Source organism: Urocampus carinirostris, chromosome 5 (genome assembly GCF_059441175.1).
Source record: "Urocampus carinirostris isolate Australia breed hairy pipefish chromosome 5, RoL_Ucar_1.0, whole genome shotgun sequence".
NCBI classification, from domain to species: Eukaryota; Metazoa; Chordata; class Actinopteri; order Syngnathiformes; family Syngnathidae; genus Urocampus; species Urocampus carinirostris.
The window spans coordinates 19,916,815-19,941,170 of NC_142353.1; the positions used below are offsets into that span (position 1 = coordinate 19,916,815).

A 24,356-nucleotide genomic window follows, 5' to 3' on the forward strand; every position below is an offset into this window, starting at 1 on the left:
GAAGGGACTGCACATGCGGTAATCCTCCTTCCAGGATGACCAGGCTGTAACGCATGTTGCAATAACAAATAATAAACAGATATTGTCAACATGAAATATAGGTTATTCATATGCTATAGAAAAGAAGTGTGTTTTTAACTTAGATTTAAAAAATTCCACTGAGGTTGCAGATCGAATCTCAGGTGGAAGAGCTAACCCAGATGGAGAACGCTCTCGAACCTGCAAATCTCTTCTTGGCTCTTGGGATCACCAGTAGACCAGCATTTTCTGAGTGAAGGCTCCAGTCCGGAACAGGGAGCAAATGCAGGTTAGCTAAAATTGGGGTAATGTTATCAAACTTTCTTGTCTTAGTTACAAGCCTCGCTGCAGCATTTTGTACCAGCTGAGGCCTCTTGATTTTGGACTTCGGGAGACCGGAGAGTAGCAAAATACTGAGATGGGAGGGAACAAACGCATGAATTATAATCTCCGCGTCGGACTGAGAAAGCATAGGGTGAATTTTAGCAATATTGCGAAGATGAAAAAAAATTGTTCCAGTTATATTCTTAACGTGTGTTTGAAAGGACAGATTGGGGTGAAATACAGGTATATGACACCTACATTTTTGACTGAGTCACTCTGGGTGATATTACATTTGTCAATGTTCATAGCAGTTTTTGAGAACAAGTTACGGCATTTAGATGGACCAATAATTAAACATTTCGGTCTTTTCAGAGTTAAAGCGCAAGAAGTTAAGTGCCATCCATTCTTTTATCTCAGTGAGACAGGCCTCAGAATTTTCACAGTTTAGTGTGACAGATTCCTCCATCGGAAGATATGGTTGAGTGTCATCTGCGAGGCAATGGAAACTGATATTATACTTGCGAATAATATCACCTAATGGAAGCATGTAAATGCTGAAAAGAAGGGGGCCAAGTACTGAACCCTGCGGAACACCAAAGGTAACACTAAAGGGCTCAGATGTCATTTCACCATTTTTAACACAATGCGTCCTATCCGAGAGGTAGGATCTGAACCATAAAAGGACGGTTCCTGAGAGACCAATACATTTTTCCAACCGTTCTAGTAAGATATTATGGCCCACAGTGTCAAAGGCAGCACTAAAATCTAGCAGCAGCAAGAGTAATGACGCGCCGGAGTCCGTTGCCAGTAGAAGATCATTGGTTACCTTATTCAAGGCTGTCTCAGTAGAGTGGTTAGCCCTGAATCCAGAATGCATAGATTTAAAAAGATTGTTCTCGGATATAAAATCGTTCAGCTGCTGTGCCACAACTTTTTCAAGTACTTTAGAAAGAAACGGTAGGTTTAACACAGGTCTATAATTACGCAAGCTTTCTGGATCAAGGTTGGGTTGTTTCAGGGTAGGTTTGATAACAGCAGATTTAAAAGCCGCTGAAACTACACCTGAGGAGAGTGAATAACATCGATGTCCATTTGGTGGAAGTCGACCGTCAATAAGTCACTCCTTTTCGATTTAAAATGATGAAGCTCTCCGAAAGAGAGAACGAGACTTTCGTGCCTGAATTATTAAAAGTCTTGTTTAAAAAAAAAAGACTCAGTCCACTACTTAAAAATGGCGATTGGAAATCAAATTTCCTGGAAAATCTTAACGACCCAACACTAATGAGCTATTTTCAGAACCTGTCCGTGGGCTACTTCGGTGTTGGAGACTCCTGAGTAAAGAAATAGAGCACAGGTGTCAAAACAGGCGGCTCGCGGGCTAGATCGGGCCCACCAATGGTTTAAATCTGGCCCGCAAGACCACAGTGAGAAATGTGCAAGAGGGAAATGAGCTGTAGTTTTAAATATTTCCAACGGATGTCACCAAAGCCAGTTAACACTTGCAAAACAATTGTGGTAGTATTTCTCCATTTCTCTCTGACTCACTTCTTTTTTATTTATTCCAGCCTCTTTTTTCTTTCTCCTGTTCACTCCCTCTTCTCTCTTTTTCACTTTTCTATATTTCTCTTTCACTCTCTAACTCTTTCTTTTTCTCTGTCTTGCTCTCTTTCTATTTTCTCTCTCTAATTTACACTTTAATTCTCTTTCTTTCTATTTTTCTCTTAGTTTCTCAGCCTCTTTCTTTCCCTTTTTCGACCTATCTCTCTCTCTCTCTCTCACCTCACTTTGTCTCTTTTTCTCCTGCTGACTCTTTTTCTTTCTGTCCTTTCACGTCTCTGCTTCTTTTTATCTTTTCTCTTTTTTCACTTTCTTTTTCTCTCTATATTCATTTCCCCATCCTTCTCCATTCATATCTCATTTCTGCTCTCTCTTTTTCTCTCACTGTTACTCTGTCTCCCTTGTTCTCCCCATCTGTTTATCGCTCTCTCTTTCCCTCCCTCTCTTACTCTCTCTTTTTCTTCCTCTGTCTTTCTCTTTAACTTACTAGTCTGGCCCCCGTGAGATTTTTTTATAGCATTTGTGGCCCCCAGCTAAAACGAGTTTGACACCCCTGAAATAGAGGGTCTAGGTGAGGTCATCTTTCTGAGTGGACAAAATTGTGAGATAAGGGGAAATGAGACACTGCTCCACTTTATCAACTACACAGTGTGTGCGTGAAAACTGTTTGTTTATGTGTCTTCTTGATATAGATCCCTCCTCTTTCTGTCAAGCTCCCCATTCGCTCTCCCCTCTATTCTCCTCCGGGCGGCCACACATGCAGTGCGGCTCTCGGCATCGGAGCGGCGCGTCGGCTTATCTCCTTTCCCCCCTTTTTTTCTTATCTCGTCATCGGCTGATCTCGATTCCGGTGCCGCCGAAATGTGGCGAGCCGCATGCCCTCTCTGCTCTCGTACTATCAACCTTTAGTAACCCAGAAGCAACGAGATAAAGATATGTTTTTCCTTAATTCACTTTCTTCCCAACGAGGACTCGCTTCTGCCTTGATTATCTTGTTTTCCGGATCTTTTGTCTGCAGACGGCGGGTGGGCTGGGGCTGCATGATGCTCTGGTGAGTCCAATGCTGTTGTTTTCCTACACTTGAAGTTTGGGATCACTGGCTTCATAAGTATTCGTGCACTTTCTGGACCTCGTATTCAAATGTAGTGTTTTAGTTCATTGATTTTCAAAGCGGTGTTGGGTGCATGCACAGGAACACGCAAATGCACGCGTGTGCTGCACGAAGCCTGATGCACACACAAGAAAAGATGCAGTGAAGCTTTAATGCTGAGACCTGCAAACACAGTAGAATCAAACACACATTCCCCGTTGGCATCCATGATAACACATGTAGTGTCATTAAATAAAGACAATTCAATCAACTTTTTAATTAATGAAAGTAGTGCTCTATATCACCAAACCACTTGTGTCATTGTGTCTTTGGTGTAAAGTGTTCAAATTGTTATCTCATTCAATGCCAGTCGTTTCTCTCAAATGGGGAGAGTCGGTGCCAGACAGTTTTTGACATTTTGACTCATTTCTAAAGGACCATAGAAAATGTAATTCTCTAGCTATTTAGGCATAGAACTCATGAAAAGAAAACTTGAACCCTTGTCTAAATTAAAGATGGGCCCTCTACAAACTCTCAATCGCTGGACGCAGGAAGCAAAACTAGGGAGTAGTGGCTTCCTAAATGTGTGGACAAAGATCTGATCAAAGCCACTCCTGCCATCTAATGTTTATTTATCATACTGGAATCATCCCCAGAGGCTTAATAGTCAAGTCAAGTCAAGTCATTTTTATTTGTATAGCCCTAAATCACGAAGAGTCTCAAAGGGCTTCACAGATTATTACACTATATTACACAGACTATTTTTCAGCCGACGAGAAGAGTAGGTTATTCATATGCTATGGAGTAGAAGTGAGTTTTAAGCTTAGATTAAAACATTTCCACTGAGGTTGCAGATCGGATCTCAGGGGGAAGAGCAACCGGTGCCCGGATGGAGAACGCTCTCGAACCAGCAGAACACTTCTTTGCTCTTGGGATCACCAGAAGACCGGCACTCTCAGATCGTAGGCTTCGGACCGGGACATAGGGTGAAATCAGATCTGAAAGATAAGAGGGAGCAAGTCCATGTATGATTTTGTATAATACTAAGAGAACCTTGAAATCACATCTAAGGCTAACTGGGAGCCAATGCAGGTTAGCCAAAATCGGTGTTATGTGATCGTACTTTTTTGTCCTAGTTAAAAGCCTCGCTGCGGCATTTTCTACCAGCTGAAGAGACTTGATTCTAGACTTCGGGAGACCAGAGAGTAGTGCAATTACAGTAATCGAGACGGGAGGTAACAAACGCATGAATTATAATTTCCGCATCCGACTGAGACAGTATTGAACGGATTTTATACTTACTGATGAGCTGTTAGGAGGAATGGGGTTTTGGGGGAATGCTTGATAGTGATGACATGCTCGTCCCCACCTTTCTTTTGTTTATATTTGTTCGTGTAGCATGCAAATGGTGAAAGTACAAAACAAGACGGGTTTATTGGAGTGCATCAAAGAAATGCACCTACTTGCGTGTGCATCATGGATAAGCTGGCAGATACTGCATAGATGACACAAGCCACGAGTAAAAAGTTCCAAATTCTGTATTGTTCCTTTTAAACTCTATGGAGAATCAATGTCCAAAGGTTGCTATCCAAAGTTAAACGAGAGAGAACACTCAATAAATGTCGCAATTGAATACGTTTTTAATTTTTTTTTTCCATGACGACAGGTGAGGCAGTGCCCTACCTGCCTCCCATGACTGCACGTCACTGCAACATGCTATGTAGCACCAAAGGTGTATGTTCTAGAACAGCATTTTTCAACTGCTCTGACTTTTGGACTCCCTATCCCGCCCTAATTGACCTATAACTATGCCTTTACTCACTCAGACAAACATTCAAAATTCTAGAAAGAGCGCTGCCCAAGTGCCAAAGTAGGAGACATTTGCTTTTTGGCCCCAGGAAAATCACATCATCTCAAAGCCACCGGGACTGAACTATGCAATGGAGGGCTTTAATAATGCTTTGATTGTTGAAAAGGTCAATAAAAAGCTTCAGCAAATATTTAAGAGCAATTGTATTGTTTGTGCCGTAGGTATTGGCTGAGATATACACAGCACGCTCACACTCTTTGTTCTTTGCTCAGCACCGTCTGCACTGAAGGTAAATACGTTGTTACCCTCGTTTGCAGTATTTTGTGACATTTTTTACAAAATAACTTTGCTTGCACCTATTTTTAAAACCCTTATTGAGGACTAAATACTCTTTGAGTAACTGCGGGAAGAAGATAAATGTTAAGTAATACTTATATTGATATGTGTCACAGTGCTCTGGCATAATTATTATTTCATATATGTTATCAAATCATCAATCATTACACAGTGAAATAAAAACCACAGACAAATTAGCTTTTGTCTGGAGTCTTGATGCCCTTGCACCATCCATTGCAACCTGGTCAGGCTGGAAGGGGGATTACCTCATGTGGGTTCCCTTCTCAAGGTCTTTTCATTTTTCCTCATGTTGAGGTTTTTGAGTTTTTCCTTGCCCTACTGTAGGTTTTAAATCAGGGGATGGTGTAATAATAATCTGTAATAGTCTGTAGTCTGTGTAGTCCTTTGAGACTTCTTGTGATTAAGGGATATACAAATAAACATAACTTGACTTGACTTGACTTGAGAGTGAGTTTGGCGGTTTTCTTGTATTTTGTATTAAAATATATATTGTGGCTTTCTCCCCCCCAAAAAAAAGAAATCAAAATTGTTTTCCTTTTACGGCTCTTTGGGTCAAAAAGGTTCCCGGCCCCTAAGCTAGAGGATCAGCATTGTTCATGCACTGCATAGTAAGAAATGTGATTTACCTTCAACTAATTACCCTAACTTGACGTGACTTGAAAAATAAGCCGTTATTGCCACTATCGTAGCTTTAATTGATCTAAACCTAGCTAAAAGCTCCATGTTGGCCTAGCTAGGTTTTTCTACTCCTATTATTAACAAAGTTAAACAAAAAACTAGCACATAACAGCCACTGAACTCACAGTAAACAAAGTGACGTTATGAAGAACACAGCTAATAATAGCTGATTTCAGTAGAATGTTAGAGATGTTAATGTTAAAAACTTTATATTTCTCTCCAGCAAAGTGACGATATATGCCTCAAATACTATGTTGACTTACCTTAGAGCAGATGTAGACATCTCACCACGGTGAGTTGGTGCTGTGGACAATCCAATAGCTTTATCCAAAGCAGACACTTGACTTGATTAAAATATGGCTTTGGAAAGTGTAAAAAATACACACCATGTAAGAGATTTGCATGTACCCCATGCACACCGTTTCACCATTTTTAAGTTTAAAATGTAAGAAATACAAAAAAATGAAAACTGACGAACTGCAATGCGTTTCTATGGACGAGGGAACTCAGAATGTCCGAGTCTATTTGGTTTATTATGCGTGATTGGCTCATCGGGAGGGGCTTAGCCATACAAGCCCAAACCCAAATCAAGAAATTTTTGTTATACTTCTCAAATTCATTAAATGCGATGCGTGCACGGTTGAAATCAGAGATAGTGGAACATATTCAAATAAAACAAAAACAATAAAACTATCCATCCATTATCTGCACCGCTTATCCTCAGTAGGCTCGCGGGGGTGCTGGAGCCCATCCCAGCCGTCATCGGGCAGTGGGCAGGGGACAGACAATTCGCTCGTTCATTCACACCTAGGGACAATTTTGACCGGCCAATCAACCTGACATGCATGTTTTTGGAAAGTGGGAGGAAACCGGAGTGCCCGGAGGAAACCCGCACAAGCACCGGGAGAACATGCAAAATCCGCATAGGAAGGTTGATAGCTGGTTTTGAACCCATGACCTCAGAACTGTGCTGCACACACGCTAACCACCGCGCCGCCGTGGTGCCCACAATGAAACCAAAAACAACCTAAAATACCCCTTTTCAGAACCCTCAAAATATAATGGTGGTAAGATATGAAAAATTTGTTTTATATGTAAAGCAGACTATGAGGCACAATAAATTAAAACTACACTAAGAGTGTTTCATTAAAAAATAACTAAATCATAAAATAAAATATAAAATTGTATTTAATTGAATAAACATTTTGTAATACCACAAAATATCACATTAATACTGCAATAATTTAGTGACTAATTTAGAACTATGACAGTAATACTATAATACAAAAATACTCCAACAGAAATATTACAAAAATACAGCTACAGTAATTCTTCAGAAAAACTACAAAATAAATTACGGAAATACTTCAGAAATGCTATAAAATATTTTTGTCATACTAAAAAAATATATTGTAATATTATAAAAATAGTACATTATTACTAAAAAATACTATTATAATACGACAAAAATATAACTGAAGTACTTCTATAATAAAAAAATACTACTAGAGAAATATTCCAAAAATACCACAAAAATAGAAGTGCGGTAAAACTACAAAAATACAGTTGTAATACTACAAAAATCTTATTGTAATACTACAAAATTACTATTGTAATACTTTAATTTAAAAATACAAGATTAATACTATAATTCAATATATTACTACAGAAATACTACAAAAGTACAACTACAGTAATACTACATAAAGACTACAAAAATATCCACTACGGGAATACTACGGATATGCAATAAAGTACAAGAGTCATGCTCCAAAAATACTATTGTAATACTACAAAAATACTACAGTGTTAGTAAATAATACTATTTTAATACTAAAAAATATAATTTCAGTATTACTATAATACAAAAATGCTACTACTCTAATACAAAAAAAAAAAAAACATTGAACCACAGTAATAGTACAAAAATACTAAAAAAATAGAACTACAAAAACACTTTTTGAATACTACAAAGATACTATTTGAATACCTCAAAACTATTACAGTAAGACTATAACACAAAAATACAACTATGGAAATACGACAAAAATACGATTGTGAACAAAGTATCTATCTATCTATCTATCTATCTATTGTAACACTGCAAAACACTATTGTTTTTATTTATTTATTTTTTCATTATTTACCCAAGGCAAATGCCTGCAACCCACTGAAAAGGGGTCCGACCCACCAGTCGAGATCCACTTTCCTATAAAAAGTGAGTCTCTAACGCTAACTCCCTATAACTGTCGTATACTGTACATTTTAAATGATGGCTGTGATGAGTAGGCAGGACAAATTGTCGCCAAACATTCATCTTCCTGTTTGTAACTTCCTGTTTATAGGGAGACATGGGATAAAGGATTTACTGTACATTCTCTCCTCACTGGTGCCCCTCTAAAAAGACAAAAACTGCCCCTTTTGGAGTCATTTGGTGAAGATATTTTCTTTGAATGAAAAGCGTATACGATGCATAAGCAGCACAAGTCTCAAATGCACTAACGGCCTCATCTCACGTGCCGATGCATTATTTATAAAGTCAGTCTGAAGCTGACTATCCCAACATCTCTCCTTCTGTCTCCCTCTGTTCTTTCTCTGTTTCTGTCTCTTTTTCCCTAGATTTCTCTCTTTCTCATTGGCTGTGTCTCTCAGCCCCTTTGTCTTCTTCCTTTGACTCCCATTGTTCTCTTTCTCTTGCTCTCCCCCTCTCTCACTCTCTTTCTTTCTCTCTCTTTATCGCTCTTTTGCTCGCTCTCTCTCTCTTTCTCTCCGTTATTTGTTTCTGTCTCTTTCTCCCTAGTTTTATCTCTTTCTCTCTCTCTCTCTGTCTCTCAGCCCCTTTGTCTTCTTCCTTGGTTTTACATTGTTCACTATCTCTCTCTCTCTCTCTGTCTCCCTATGTTTTTTGTCTGTTTCTTTCTCTTTCTCACTTGGTTTCACCTTTTCTCGCTCTCTCTGTCTGTCAGCCCCCCTGTCTGCTTATTTTCTCCCTCTCTTGCTCTCTCTCTCTTGCTCTCTCTCTCACACACACTCTTTTGCTCTCTCTCTCTCACTCTCACTTTTTCTTTTTACAATGTTACAATTATTTTGTTTTGGATTTTCCTGTTAATTTCATTAGTTTAATCCTTCCAGTCCTTATTTTCAGATTCAGATTCAGATTCAGATCTACTTTATTGTCATTCTAGTACACGTGTATACAGAACGAAATGTCGATGCATCTGACCCCCACAGTTTCCTTGAATGTACAGATATAAATAATGTTGTAATTGTATTTTGGCTACGTATAGTATTTTACCATAGTGCCGATAGTGCAAGAAGAGTAGCTAACCAGATGTGCAAAATGGGCAGTCAGGTTAACAAGTCAGGAACACAGTAACATAAACACTGTAACAATAACGCTGTAATTACAATAGTGCAGAGAGCAATGTGCAAGGAGTGGCAAGCTATAAAAAAAACTGCCAGTAGTGCAAAAGTCAGATTAGCAGCCGTTTAGATTTAAGTTAACTATATGTTAGATTGACCATTTAACAGTCTAATGGCCAGGGGGACTAGACTATTGCGGAGCCTGGTGGTCCTGCACCGCACACTGCAGTACCTCTTCCCAGAGGCTAGCAGAGTGAACAGTCCATGATGGGGGTGAGAGGGGTCCCCGGTAATGTTTTTAGCATGGGATAGGCAGTGCTTCTGGCCAATGTCCTGAATGGAGGGAAGTGTAGTCCCGATTATTTTCTCTGCTGTCCTCGTTACCCTCCTCACACTACCCCAGTCGGTAGCGCTGCAGCCTCCACACCACACAGAGATACAGCTGGTCAGGATACTCTCTATGGTGCCCCTTAGAATGTAATGAGGGAGGGTGGGGGCAGGTGGGCTCTCCTCATCCTCCGCAGGAAGTACAGGCGCTGCTGTGCCCTCTTAACCAGTGATGCAGTGTTCACGGACCAGGTGAGTTTGTTTGTAATGTGCACCCCTAGGAACTTGATACTGCTGACAACCTCCACAGCCTTGTTGTTGATGCAAAGTGGGGCATGGTTGGGCTGGTTTTTCCTAAAGTCGACAATGATCTCTTTAGTTTTGTCGACATTCAGGACCAGGCTGTTGTCCCTGCACCAGCCCACCAACTGCTCCACCTCCTCTCTGTAGGCCAGGTCGTTGTCATCCCTGATGAGGCCCACCACTGTTGTGTCGTCAGCATACTTCACGATGTGGTTTGTGGCGGACCTAGGGACGCAGTCGTGTGTCATCAAGGTGAACAGCAAGGGGCTTAGGACGCAGCCTTGGGGGGAGCCCGTGCTGAGGTAGATGACATCTGAACTGTTCTGACCTATCCGCACTGATTGGGGTCTGTCACAGAGGAAGTCCAGCAGCCAGTTCCGCAGGGGGGTGTTGAAACCCAGGAGTCTCATTTTGTCTACCAGATGTTGTGGGATGATGGTGTTGAATGCTGAACTGAAGTCCAGGAACAGCATCCGCACATGGGTGTTCTTCTCCTCTAGATGTGTCAGGCTCAGGTGAAGCGCAGAGGAGATGGCATCCCTGGTGGAGCGGTTTGTCCTGTAGGCAAACTGAAAGGGGTCGAATGAGGAGGGGAGACTGGAGGTGATGTGCTCTTTAACCAGTCTCTCAAAGCACTTCATTATGATAGGAGTCAGTGCAACGGGCCGGTAATCGTTGAGTGATAAGATCTGGGGTTTCTTTGGCATTTTATCAAGGAAGCAAAATAATAGTACACTTTTTAGCAACGTTGTATTTGTTTTTGTTGTTATTGTAAAATAAAAAAAAACTTAAGATGTGTATATACCATTTTTTAAGGTTTGGTGTCTTGAGTGGGCCAGAGTCAACAGATTTCCACAAGATGAAATGATGCATTTATTTGACCTGTTGCCCTCTGGTAGGCGCTACAGGCCCCTTAAAACATGGACAAACAGGCTCTTCCCCAGGGCCATCATCACCCTAAATGAGCACGCAACACAGCAAAAACAGATTCCTTGATACCTTTATTTTTTGCTGCTAAAAGTTATTGCACTTCTTTTAATTGCGCCATGGTTAAGATGCATTATTACCTTCTCATGGCACTATTATTAAAAAGCAATGACAATAAAGCCAGTTTAATTTATTCCAATTGAAATCATTATTTTCTTATTAGTATGTTTTTTTGCATGCAGTGATCAATCATGGCCAGAAAAGACACATCCCATTTTCTCCAAGGCTTCGATCTCAGCTCCGACTTTGTTGACGTCCGTCCCCTCGGCGCCGGTGGGACCGGGCTGGTCCTGTCAGCGCTGGACCAGCGTACCGGGCGCCGGGTCGCCATTAAGAAGATGTCCATGCGGGACGCCATCTCGGTGAAGCACGCTTTAAGGGAGGTGAAGATTACCCGCAGGCTGCGTCACGAGAACGTTGTGCGGGTATACGATGTCCTGGCCCCTCAAGGGCGACCGGCCCCCAGGGAACCGGCCCGGCTCGATGCCCTGTACATCATCCAGGAGTGCATGGAGACTGATTTGGCTCAGCTGCTTGAGCAGGGGCCGCTGTCGACAGGTAGTGGCTTCATATTTTGGAGTGCGGCATCTTTTGAGCCGGATAAAACAGAGTTTCCGGTGTGTATAAGTTTGAATTTAGAATATAAATCAGGGGGTGGGCAAACAGGGTTTTTGATATGGCCCACCGGACAAAAACATAAAAATATCATGATATAGGTATATACATTAAAGTCAGTGATGTTTGCTTTTTTCATCCTCATTGGAGGAACGCCGGCACCCTAGCAAGCTGGTCGCCATATTGTTTCACGTGTTAATTAGTCTAAAAGGTGACAAGTGTGTTTCAGGTGAAATTTTGGCAGTTTTTGTGGAAAATGCCTAAACGTTGTGTCGCAGATGGGTAATGGTATAACAAAGGGCGGGCAGCCAAAAAAAAGGGCGAACTGGCAAAAATAACATACGGACAACCAACGGGGGATAACCGGGATGATAGACGAAAGGTGGGAATGAATGAGGGGATAAATGCAAAGTCGGCCAGGGAGTAAACAAATGGACACGGCAAAACTAGCTAGCTGGCCAAACAACACACAGTGGGCAGTCAATGAGCTCCAACCAGGAGCAAACAGAACAGGAAATCCCTCGACAGCCCCGATGCCAACATGGAGCTAGCCGGACAATATTATACCAACAGCGACACATCCGGTTAAAAACACATACAAAAAGCCACAATTACCTATCTCTAAGCAAAAATTAGCAGTATGCAATTGCTGTTTACTACTACCTCTGTCTGTTTTTTTGACACGTTTTGGTAATAAGATTCACCATTTTAAAAGTTTCGTGTTCCTTCAATGACGTAAGAGCTCTACAGGAAACAAACCGGATGAGTCAACTTTGAGACTAAATTTATTGAGTCTCCAGGCATGTTGAACATTTTGTAAAAAATTTACATAATTTTAGTGAAAAAATCTGTTTGGGACTACCTTTAAATCTCGTTAGGTCATGCCACGCTGCTCTTCTACCAGCTGCTGCGAGGCCTCAAGTTCATCCACTCATCCAACGTGTTGCATAGGGACCTGAAGCCAGCCAACATCTTCATTAACACAGAACAACTGATGCTCAAGATTGGAGACTTCGGACTGGCTCGGATAGTCGACCCGCACTATTCTCATAAGGTAGACATTTGTTTATAAGACTATATCGGCGGTAAGCAACAAGCGACAATGGAGCTGCATGTGGCTCTTTTGTGCTTCCTAGTGGATGCCTGGAGCTATTTCAACAATGTTTGATAATGGAAAATGACACATTCTCACTATGTGGCTTGTATTAAGCATTTCATTTTTTGAAGCTCCAAATATTTTCGAGGGGGTCAATTATGGCTATGTCAAGTCAAGTCAAGTCAAGGCATGTTTATTTGTATAGCCCTAGGGCTGCAAAGACCACAGATTATTGCAAACCACAGACTATTATTATATCATCCCCTGATCTAAAACCTACATGACTATACGATTAAAAAAAATCAAAGGAATTCTCAAAACAAAACTTGTGTTCTCTTTGTGCTTTAAAATTATTATTTTTTTTTTTTTAAAAATCATACGAGGACTTTTAGGAGAGTTTTATTCTCTAGCAATTGTGATCAATTTGGCTCAGTGCTATCTCAGATTATATTTGAACTTTCTTAAACAGATCAATATATTTAAAAAAAAAAAAGGAAAAATACTTGTAATTTACTACTGTAACAATAGTGAGAATGATGCTAACCATTATTTTTTTCAATACTTTAAAAATGTTTTAAATGCTAATTGTTTAAAGGTACAGTGTATATTTTTTAACGCCTACTAGTGGTAAAACAAATTCATTCATTTAACAAATAAAGAAAAGTGATTTAAAAAGTAAGCAAAAATACTATGGAACGGACATTTTCTAAAATACTCGTGTGACAAGAAATTTGCATTTATTTGATGTAAAATGAGCTTTACCTAGAATGAATGGACATACTTGCTTGCATTCATGTTGCTACGGGTACCCATAACCCCCCAAAATTGCAAAAGGCTGAGCCAAAAAACTGAGAAGAAAAAAAGGTCTGATTTGGTAACTTTCAGCCTCCGTAGTTTGTATTCTCGTTGTGCTTTTCAGCACTCCTTTTCGGTTGCACTACACAATACAGCAACATCTAGCTAGATAGTACACACCGTCCCTTTAAGAATACAACTACTTTGATTATTAAAAGGAAGCAAATATAGTGCATATTTTAAATAATTTAGATTTTTTTAAAAATATTTTGATTATAATGAGGTTAACTCTAGCGCTACATTACTTTGACACTAGCTACGCATGCTAACCGTGTTACAGTATTAATGAAAGTGCTAAAACAACTAGGGAATTGTCCCATCTGATTAATTTATGTTGTAATGGTTGATATCTAAAGTAAATCATACAACTCTTCTTAGAATGATACTTTTCTTTGAGAATAAATAAATAGTTACATTGCAAATTTGGTATTTGTTTTGCTTGACTGTCCACACTACGAGTACTAGCATTTATGTCTTAAACATAAATTTGTTTCACAGTGACTACAGTAAGCGAAATAATGCCAGAGTAGACGCTAAATTCTAGATAAGGCCCTCTTTGCTATAACGTCATGGAAAAAGTCAGACGTTCTCAGTAAACAAAGCACATGCAATTCAAAACCGAGGCACCACTACTCCTGTTATCACGATATACTCGACTCATCTGGGCCAGTCCATTAATATTGAAGCCCATTGAGGTTACTATGGAAACAATAATGAAAGCTACTATATCACTTGAACTAGTAATCTGTGCCATATAAATCGATTTCAAGCTTTTATATAAAGAACTGTTATTTCCTTGTTTATCTTTTGCAAATGTAATCAGTCACACTTGTTTAAACATGTCAGCTTTTGAAGGCTTTCTATTTTGAATTCAACACCTTTGAATTCATTAAATTGTGTGCTCTTACAACTTGTAATTAATCCACATTAGTACATTCCCATATTCCCATTGATATTTGATAAGATTCTACCTTTTGGATGTGATTTTTTCTTCCTCTTCATTGTTTGTGAGATGTGTGAGCTGCTCACCGTGACGATGAGTTAATACGCATATTGTAATACAATTGTGAATATATTACTCTGTCTCACAATGCAGAGCAAATGTCGGTGCTCTTGCTCTATGAGGGAAAAGATAAGGGCTCCTCTGGACCAGAAGCATTGTTCCAGCAAAGGAATTGCTCTGCGACAAGGGGTATTATTTTAAATCAAGCAAACGGCACAAAGGGATCATTCTTGAGATTTAACGTCCTTTACTGACAAATAGATTTGCTCTTGGTCAGCACGTCGGGCTAGAAATTACAAGGTCCATCTTATACATTCCAAGGCTTTTAGTCTGAATGTTGTCTTGGCGGGTTTTCATCAGTGATAGGAAATTTATTTTGGTACCCATGATGTTCCAGACATACACTATTGTGAGGGTTAGTGTGTATCCTAATCCGCGCTTTGAAAATCTGCCTAAGTGATAACAGAGGAACTGTAAGTGAAGTCGAGCTATGTTAGTACTGTATCTATGTGTTTGAGAAAGAAAGGCAGAGGGACAGCCAGAATGAGAGAAAGAGAGATAGCGGGAGAAACAGAGTGTCAGAGACAAAGATATGGAGGTGGAAAGAGAGAGAGAGAGAGAGAGAGAGAGAGAGAGAGAGAGAGAGAGAGAGAGAGAGAGAGAGAGAGAGAGAGAGAGAGAGAGAGAGAGAGAGAGAGAGAGAGAGAGAGAGAGAGAGTTAACAATGCCCGACTGACTTCATAGAAACGTTTTTCTTTATTTCCCAACGTGCCTAAATTATTTTATCTTACTTTTATCACTGGGGTTTCAGCCACATAGAGATAGAGTGATATCATGAACATGGCGATGGTTTTCTTTTATTACAGGCTGAAAATGGTGAAAGTAATAAAAGAACAGTTTCAAATACAGTCCAAATGCCAACCCAAACCAAACAAGATTAAAAAGAAAGAGCTTATTCAAGCGCATCTAAGAATTTCACATACTTGCCAGCGCAATAAAAGGAGCTGCAATGATGGTTTCAGCCAAATCACTCTTAAGGGTCTGACATTTTTATCCGACATCCTGCTGAAAGGGATAGCCTAAAACCAAAAACCTCACGAAAGGCTTGGCAAAAAAAAAAAAAAGAGGAAAAAAATTGTGCAGTTTGGTCTCCTTGAGTTTCCGTAGTCTGTAATGTTCCTTGTGCTTCACCGACTCCTTTTATGTTGCATGACAAAATACTTGACATCTAGTGTTCAAATCATATACACTTTTAAATGAGGGAGCGCTAACATTTTGTCTCAATCAATGTCCTCAATCACAGACGAATGCTTCTATATTAAATGGGATACCGCTCATAGTTCGTGGGCTGAAAGTGGCGGACAAAATGTTTTCCCTGTTGCGAAAGAGTTGCTAGCTTCATAGTTCTCCGACCTTTCTTATCAATGTCCAGCTTTCCTCGAAAAGTCCGTTTTGAAAATGTCTTTGACAGTATATCTGCGCCCATATCCATTTCTTCTCCTTTAGCCATTCTGTGTTGACAAAAACGCTGTTAAATCAACAACATTTATTGTATTTGCTTGTACAGCGGGTTAACAGCAGGTTAATGGCGCGATTGTTTAAGTGAATCACCGCCAATAGCTTTGTAAAAGCAGTAACGTTTCTTCATGGATTCCAGCTGGACCGTTTGAACCGATTCAAAATTTGTTTTGCTAAACCGGCGGCAGTATCAGAGCTATGTTATGCTGCAGGACGCCTGCACAAAAGATACTAAAGGTCTCGGGGCAGATTGCTGAGCCAAGCAACAACTAATCTTGTGATTGGTTAAATGCTTAAAAATGGAAGTGCATGTCTAGAAGCAGCACAAGCAAGGAAAAGCAATGAAAGGAAGCTGACAGGCAATTTGGAATTCCTGTATTCATCATTTGTGGCTTTATTTTGGCACGGCACAAAAAACAACATCAATCATTAATTAACAAGTACTGATGGACATCATTTACTTAACATCACATGATTTAGATCTTTTAGGCCAGCAAATAAGGCCTTGCAGGCCCCGTGCGGCCAACCACTGCTGTCACTATAGTATTCCTATGTTTTACCTACAGGGCTATCTGTCAGAAGGTCTGGTCACCAAGTGGTATTGTTCTCCTCGTCTTTTGCTGTCCCCTAATAACTACACAAAAGCGATCGACATGTGGGCTGCAGGTTGCATCATGGCTGAGATGCTCACTGGACGAATGCTGTTTGCAGGTATTTTTCAATCCATTCAGCATTAGAAAGGAACAAAAGGAAAAAATAAAATGTTTTTACACCTATGTTAATGGCATAAATAATTTTACTACAGGCAAGTTACAAGTCAGGGGTGGGTAAACCTTTTGATGGTGGGTCACATTGTATTAAAAAAATATTGTTAAGGGCCCCCTGGAGACCAGTGCCTTACACTGACAACAACAGCAACCAAATGATGAGGATACTTCATCTAAGTCAGATCAGGAGGTTTCTCCTGCTACTGGTATTTATGAAAAACAGTACTATCTGTTACATTCGGGGGAGGAAACCCTTAAGCAAAAATATGGCCTCTAGAGGGATGGGCACCAGCAGGCTGTGCTTGTCCAAGACACACTACAGGAAGTGGTACCAGTCTAACCCAAGTGGCTAAGGGATCCTTGAACCGTGATGCAAATAGACATATACATATTTTTTTCTTATTTGTTTATTGATAGGCAATTTCATCAAATTTTAATTTAGGCAAAGTTATATGTATTCCCTTTTAAGCACAAATTTCTATAATATACAATAAAAAAACTCAAAATACACGTTTTGCATTAAATTTGATAGCTGGATTTGAACCCATGACCTCAGAACTGTGCAGCACACGCGCTAACCACCGCGTGCCCATATATATATATATATATATATATATATATATATATATATATATATATATATATATATATATATATATATATGTATATATATATAAATATACATATGTTTTTTTTCTTTATGACCTGTCAATTAAGAATGCCCAACTGAGTTCAAAGAGCATTTATGCTTTATTTTCCACAGAGGCTATGTGCTTTTATCTGACTTTTTTCAAAGCTGTTTGAGGCAGAACATTTTAGAGAGGAGGAATAGGGGGCTGGTGGGAGTGCTGGAAAGTGAAATCATTCTTGATCCCGCAATTTCTTTTGTTTCTATTTGTTAGTGTAGCATGAAAATGATAAAAGTGAGAAGTGGTCTATTTCAAGTATAGTCCAAACCCCAACTAAGACCTCAAGAAAGATGGAAAAAAGAGTTTATTCGAGTGTGCCTTAGAAATACACGTACTTACTTGCGCATTATGAATGCAGAGAGTAACACAGTTTCATTTCATATTTCGTACGCCTCCTTTAAATTGCATATATATATATATATATATATATATATATAAATTCATGAGTAAATGTGTATTTGCTCTACAGCGCACTTGGGCTCCCTCAAATATTTGTCCCCCAAACTGTCTGCTAAGGTCACTGAAACAGACTATTTTTCTTAATTCCTAGTCCGCCCATAACCTTATTTTGCACTTGCGAAGATTGAGAGTGGAATTTTAAAAATCTACTCCCTTTATAAGATGAATATGGCTTCCATAATTCAACATGATGTGGTGGCGTCTGCAGAGCGATTGTCCTCAGTCGAAGAGGCCTGATATTTTCTGTGCAGTCTCGAGATTGCGTGAGCAGAATACAAACGATTCTCGCGTAAGTCTGCATGTTGTTGCGCCTCGAGTAACTTATTTGACCTTCCAGAGCTGCCAGACGCCATGAGGGAGAGCATACAGCAGGAGGCACTTAACAGCATTGACACACATCAGTTTTTGGGGGGTTTTAAGTTTCTTTTTCAGCACTCGGCTAACACAGCGATTCTCAAAGGAGCTGAGCAATCGCTACTTACATTTATTTCTTACTAGATCTGTATAGACAGGCGGCACAGCGGCTGTGTGGTTAGCTTGGTTCAGCCCCTCCCCCGTGTGGAGTTTGCATGTTCTCCCTTGTGCCGGGGTTTTCTCCGGGCACTCTGGTTTCCTCCCACATTCCAGAAACATGCGTGCCAGGTTAATTGGCAAAATTGTCTCTAGATGTGAATAAGCAAGTGAGTTGTCTGTCTCTGTGTGCCCTTCTACTGGCTGGCAACCAGTTGAGGGCGTCCCCTGCCGACTGCCTGAAGATAGCTTCGATGAGCTCCAGCACCCCTGTGGCCCTTCTGAGGATAAGCAGTGCAGATAATCGATAAATGAATGAATGTGTATATACTTTACAACAGTTAACACATTGCACCTCTATCTCAAAGTTGTTTACTTGCTGCCGCCATCTTCAGGCCTAGGCCATCATTGCAGCCTCTGTCAAGATCCTTGTTTTGCGTGTGTATTTTATAGACGCGCTAAAATAAACTTTTTAAATCTTTTTGGGGGGTTGGGTTGGTGTTTGAACTGCCCTTTTCTTACTTATAACATTCTTATGCTACACTAAAAAAAACTGCTGGGACAATCATTATATCATTAACCTACCCTTCCCCCTTTTTCCCCGATTATTTTTTCCTGTGTTCCTGTGTGTTGCGCCCTGAACAGCTTTGCTGAAAATGAGACAAAGCAGATAAGATCAGTAGGAAATCAAAAATAAGTGTTTTATAATTCCAGTTGGTCATTGTTAATGTATGCTTAATGATGAAAATATTCTACTTATACCTTTTAAGACACCTCAAACGACGGACCCCACCTTTTAAGCAGGGTTCTCAAACTTATTTACCGGTGAATACAAGTCTGGGGGAGGTTGGTTATTATTTTGCTCAATAATGTTGTTTTTAATAAATGAAATTCTGTTTTTACCACTTGGAGGCGCTAAATAATACACATCTTCCCTTTCATACGCCTACATTGTTTACCCATTCAAGATGTTGCAAACGTTGCTTGTGAGGGGAAAAGGGCCAGAAATAGTCCACCAGAAACGTTCATCTGAAGAAAGGAGCATGTACCAATACCTGACCTTAATTTGATGTATTAGTACTTCCAATTACAGGTGATAAAAGCATCTATTCTCCTCTCGTGATCGTATTTCAATCAAGAACTTAACAAAGGTAATAATAAGAAATACCCTTCATTTCATGCATATGCAATATTGGGATAACATACAACTTGAATTTTCTCTTTCGTGTATCAAGAATATTAGAACATGATATAAGTGACTTCTTGAAAGTAGATAACTTTAACTGTTATCGCGGATATGAAAATGTAGAATTGATTGACTATTCTGTTTAGTTCGTTTGCATTACCCATTTGGGTTGAGTACCCTCTGCTGGTGTGATGACCTCACTACAACAAACTTGCTGCGAAAGGGTCAGGTAGGGTTACTTTAACTTGATTACTTTCAATTACTTTTGGATTACTCCAATACCAAATATGCTAATAAAAGACAAAAAATATGAAATATGAATCAAATTATGACTCACAACACGTGGTAAGCTTTATCTCCTCTCTTTGATCTCCGGCAAAACTAACATAAAATGCGACAGAAACAAAATGAAAATAAATCCAAACAGCCTGCCAACATGCACGGCGGCGCAGTGGTTAGCGCGTGTGCGGCACAGTTCTGAGGTCGTGGGAACCTCCTGCGTGGGTTCAAATCCAGCTCCCGGCCTTACTGTGCGGAGTTTGTATGTTCTCCCCGTGCTTGCGTGGTTTCCTCCGGGCATTCCGGTTTCCTCCCACATTCCAAAGACATGCATTTCAGGTGAATTGGCCGGTCCAAATTGTCCCTGGGTGTGACTGAGCGAGTGAGTTGTCTGTCCCCGTGTGCCCTGCGATTGGCTGGCAACCAGTTCAGGGTGTCCCCTGCCCACTGCCCGATGATTGCTTGGATGGGCTCCAGCACCCCGCGACCCTACTGAGGATAAGCGGTGCAGCTGATGAGATGAGATGAGCTTGCCAACATCATTTTTGCCGTTCCATGTGTTCCGTTACTCCCCAGGCCTGCACAAAATTTTGTAATTTTATTCATATTTAGTTGTTTTTGTCTTTTATTAGCATATTTGGTATTGGAGTTATCCAAAAGTAATTGAAAGTAATCAAGTTAAAGTAACCCTACCTACCCTACCCAACCCTGTAAAACTACACTATATCAAAATAATCTGAATTATTAACAAAGATCAAGTCTGGAAATTGTTTGACTATTATCAAATACAAATGTGAATAGTTCTGTACAAGAGACAAAAAGTGGATTATTTTAAGAAAATAGATGAGAATATTACACAAATAGAAGATTGTGAATAGGAGGGTTTTTTTCTATTTCAAGTCATCTTAACTCGTTTTTCTGATAAAACAAGACCGTTTATATTTGATTTAGGCAAATGTATCTCATACAGTCATGGATTGTTTTGCTAAAGATATCATAGTATTTGAATCTTTGTTAAAAAAAATATATTAATGATAATGTGGCCTCGTCATCATGAAACGTGACATAATAACATCATAAGCAGTATTTTCTTTTATCCCAAATGAAGAGTATTGGTGTGATGAGTTAACTCACAATACTTGTAATTTAATTAAGACAAAAGTTGCCCATTCTTTAAAAGAGCTAGCTGTACGGAATTTGGGACTTTTTGTACTCGTCGCTGCCATCTCTTGGCTTGTGTGTCATTGCAGCCTTTGTCAGCACGTTCATGATGCACGCGCAAGTATGTGCATTTCTTATATACGATCGAAAAAACTTTGTCTTGAAGCAGTCCTTTTCTTACTTTTTCAATTTCTATTTTACACACATAAATCGGGAAACAGAAGAAAACGCAGGGACGAGGATGACATCACTCTGGCATCCCCCACCACCCATTCCTTCCACCTAATATGTTCCGCCATGAACACTGTTGGGATTTAACTATCAAAGTGTACCGTTTACCAAATTGTTCGAATTAGTTAATTAACCAAACACGACCTACATTCATCCAACAATTATGCATGCTCATATTTAGAGAGAAAATGACCAAGAGCCAGCAATTCCATACGGGGCGGATTTTTATCATTCCTATCCACAGATCTAAGTGTACCAACAGGAGACAGCCCCCATCCGAGTTGCCCGGGATCATTTATACATTTCAACAAACAAAGCAAAGACAACCTACAATTGCCCTATTGGCTATGTGTCTCCTGCAGCTAACTTTAGCTTTCTCTTATTGGTTATCTTCTTCCCGCATGATGGCGTGTCGGCTCCTCCCATGGGCGTACCAAGGCAGTTTTTTGTGCCCAACAATTTCTGGTCGTCCTACATCAGCACACTCGGGCATCCTGTTATCAGTAGTGTCGTAGACAAAACAACTGCCATTTATGCATTCTACACAGCCTGCCCTGACTTTTTATTGTACATTGAACTAAAGCACAGTCAGTGAATTTCTTTATTGCATTAAATTGAATACATGTAACTTGTAGTCAATCGTATAAAATCCTTTATCGTCAAATTTATAAAATCCTTTAACACCTTTGCTAAAAGTAAGATGACCACAGTTAGGCATTGTTAACAATAAAGCATGAAAGCTCTTTGAACTCCTATGGATATTGGTAATACATACTTAATAGAAAAAATATTTGTCTTTCAACTTTTTTAACGACATCTCAAACGATGTGCTTCACCCTTAAGGAGGTCATGTATACCATTACTGATGTTGTATTGAAAAAATGTGTCCCTTAAATTTGAACGTTTTCTTCCTCATCAGATTATTGTTGCAATTTATTTTGATGACATTACATCTGCTTGCATTCATCGTGCTCCGTATGACAGGAGCTCACGAACTGGATCAGATGAAGCTGATCCTAGAAACTGTGCCGGTAATCCGAGATGAGGACAGACAGGACCTGCTGCAGGTGGTTGATCAAAGTTGTAAAAACATACATACAAAAAATGAATTAGTAATCAAAATGATCAGGCCCATATTGTTCTGATTTCTTGTGCAGGTGATGCCTTCATATATTAATCATGGATGGAAAGTCACCAAGCCGTTTTCTACGCTCTTGCCTGAAGTGAATGCAGAAGGTAAGCAGAAACGTATTGTTTGAGATTGAATATCCCCTTATGTTCCTATTCGGAGCCTTTGCCTGGAAAATGCTGGTTTACTAGTGATCCTAAGAGCCAAGAAGAATAAGATCAGGGGATGTTGTTATACTGGTCTGTACAGCCCTTTGAGACTTCTTGTGAATAAGGACCATAAAAATAAACACGACTTGACCTAACTTGACTAGGGACAAGTTTCTCTAAATTAAGTTAGCGTAGCTAGTGTTTAATGATGGCAGAGTGGTGAGATAAAAAGTTTGAATTGATTGTTATAACATATTTACAGTATACTGGGTGGACCGCTTAACAGCTTTTTTTGTCTATTGGTTCCTCATTACTTCCATGAGGGGTATTGCACGAAAGTGGAATAAAGAAATCCAGGTCAACTTAATAAGCATAGCTTGTGTCAGAAACCAAACAGACGGTGCACCCAAACGCGTAACGTTTTGACACCAATCGCTGGGAAGAAGTGACACAGAGAAGTCAGGCACGGTAAAACAGGAAGCCAGGGGCAAACAAGATCAAAATGGGACAGGACAGACAGGATCGATACCAGATACAGGACACGAGCAGATACCGGACAGGACGGGACAGACGGGATCAATGCCGGATACTGGATACACGAGCAAGATACCGGACAGGATGGAACAGACAGGATCAATACCGGATGCTGGATACACGAGCAGGATACCGGACAGAGTCAAAATGCTTGTCTTGCGAGTGCAAAGCTTCGCTGATGGACTGACCAGGAGTGAATGAGAGCACTGATTTTAAATAGGTGGGAGCCAATCAGGCAACAAGCAGCAGCCGGCACCAAACGAGTGGGCACAGGTGAGGGCGATAGGCAATCGTGACAGCTTGATCTAGTCTAGCCGGCACATTTTGGCTTAATCGGTTGCATGTTTGACAAGCCAGGATGAAAAATATGCAGCTATGTCAAGGCAGCTGTAGATATTTGTGATGAATGTTGGCCGGTCCAAATTGTCCGTAGGTGTGAATGAGCGAGTGAGTTGTCTGTCCCTGTGTGCCCTGCGATTGGCTGGCAACCAGTTCAGGGTGTCCCCTGCCCACTGCCCGGAGATGGCTGGGATGGGCTCCAGCCCCCCCGCGACCCTAATAAGAATAAGCGGTACGGCTAATGAGATGAGATGAGATGAGGTGCATTCACTGCATCCTCAAATGGATGCCCAAACATGATCACAGAATCACAAATTACAAAGTGGACACGTGTTGCCCATCGTCTTTTACAGCCACTTAACAAAGACATCTCTTTTATGAAGACGTTAAATACATTTTAAGAAAAAATGCTACTCTTAGGAGAAAGCATGAAGGATTGTACATCATTTAAATGCAAGTGTATGGTATTTAAGAGATTTTACTAGGTGTATTGTTGTGCGATGATCTGATTTTTGCCTGTCACGCGGGAGGCTGGGGTTCCGTTCCCGGGTACTGCATCGAAGACCATTTTTTTTGCTTATCTATTCTAACATTCTTTATCTTATTTTCCTCTTTTAAATATTTTATGATATATTTATCCCGGTGTACCGCATCTAACCGCATTGCAAGCCAATTTCACAACTTTGTTATCAATGAAAATACATTCTAAACGATGTTCACTGGGTTGTTATAAATGACAATAAAAACAATTCTTATTCTAATTATTATCAATTTTTTAAATTAATTTGGTTTTATTTCATTAATCTTTCATAAAGAATAAACTTGTTCCTCTTTGACGAGGGAACAGATAAATTGTATTTGGGTCTTTTGATACTCTATTACATATTTAAATCATTATTTGATATCATCTTTGCAAGTTTTGATTTCACTTCTTAGAAACTCAAAACATTAAGAATAGAATTCTTGATTAACATAGCAAAAAACACGTGGCAATATATTTACTACATGAAAGACTATATATA

At 39.9% G+C, this 24,356-nt stretch overlaps 1 protein-coding gene across 2 annotated transcripts in view; it reads left to right on the top strand.

Moving 5' to 3' along the window:
* The first annotated feature begins 2,676 nt into the window (after positions 1-2,676).
* Positions 2,677-24,356, top strand: part of mapk4 (mitogen-activated protein kinase 4) — a 28,661-nt gene continuing 6,981 nt past the window's right edge. Inside the window, exons 1-7 of one of the 2 annotated variants that reach the window (XM_088336100.1) lie at positions 2,677-2,950; positions 5,021-5,088; positions 10,997-11,372; positions 12,308-12,483; positions 16,468-16,612; positions 22,168-22,250; positions 22,341-22,419. In XM_088336100.1, the coding sequence (XP_088192226.1) occupies positions 11,006-11,372; positions 12,308-12,483; positions 16,468-16,612; positions 22,168-22,250; positions 22,341-22,419 (850 nt within the window). In that variant the 5' untranslated portion in view covers positions 2,677-2,950; positions 5,021-5,088; positions 10,997-11,005. The remainder of the gene's footprint in view (positions 2,951-5,020; positions 5,089-10,996; positions 11,373-12,307; positions 12,484-16,467; positions 16,613-22,167; positions 22,251-22,340; positions 22,420-24,356) is intronic. The other variant, XM_088336101.1, reaches the window with a different exon arrangement.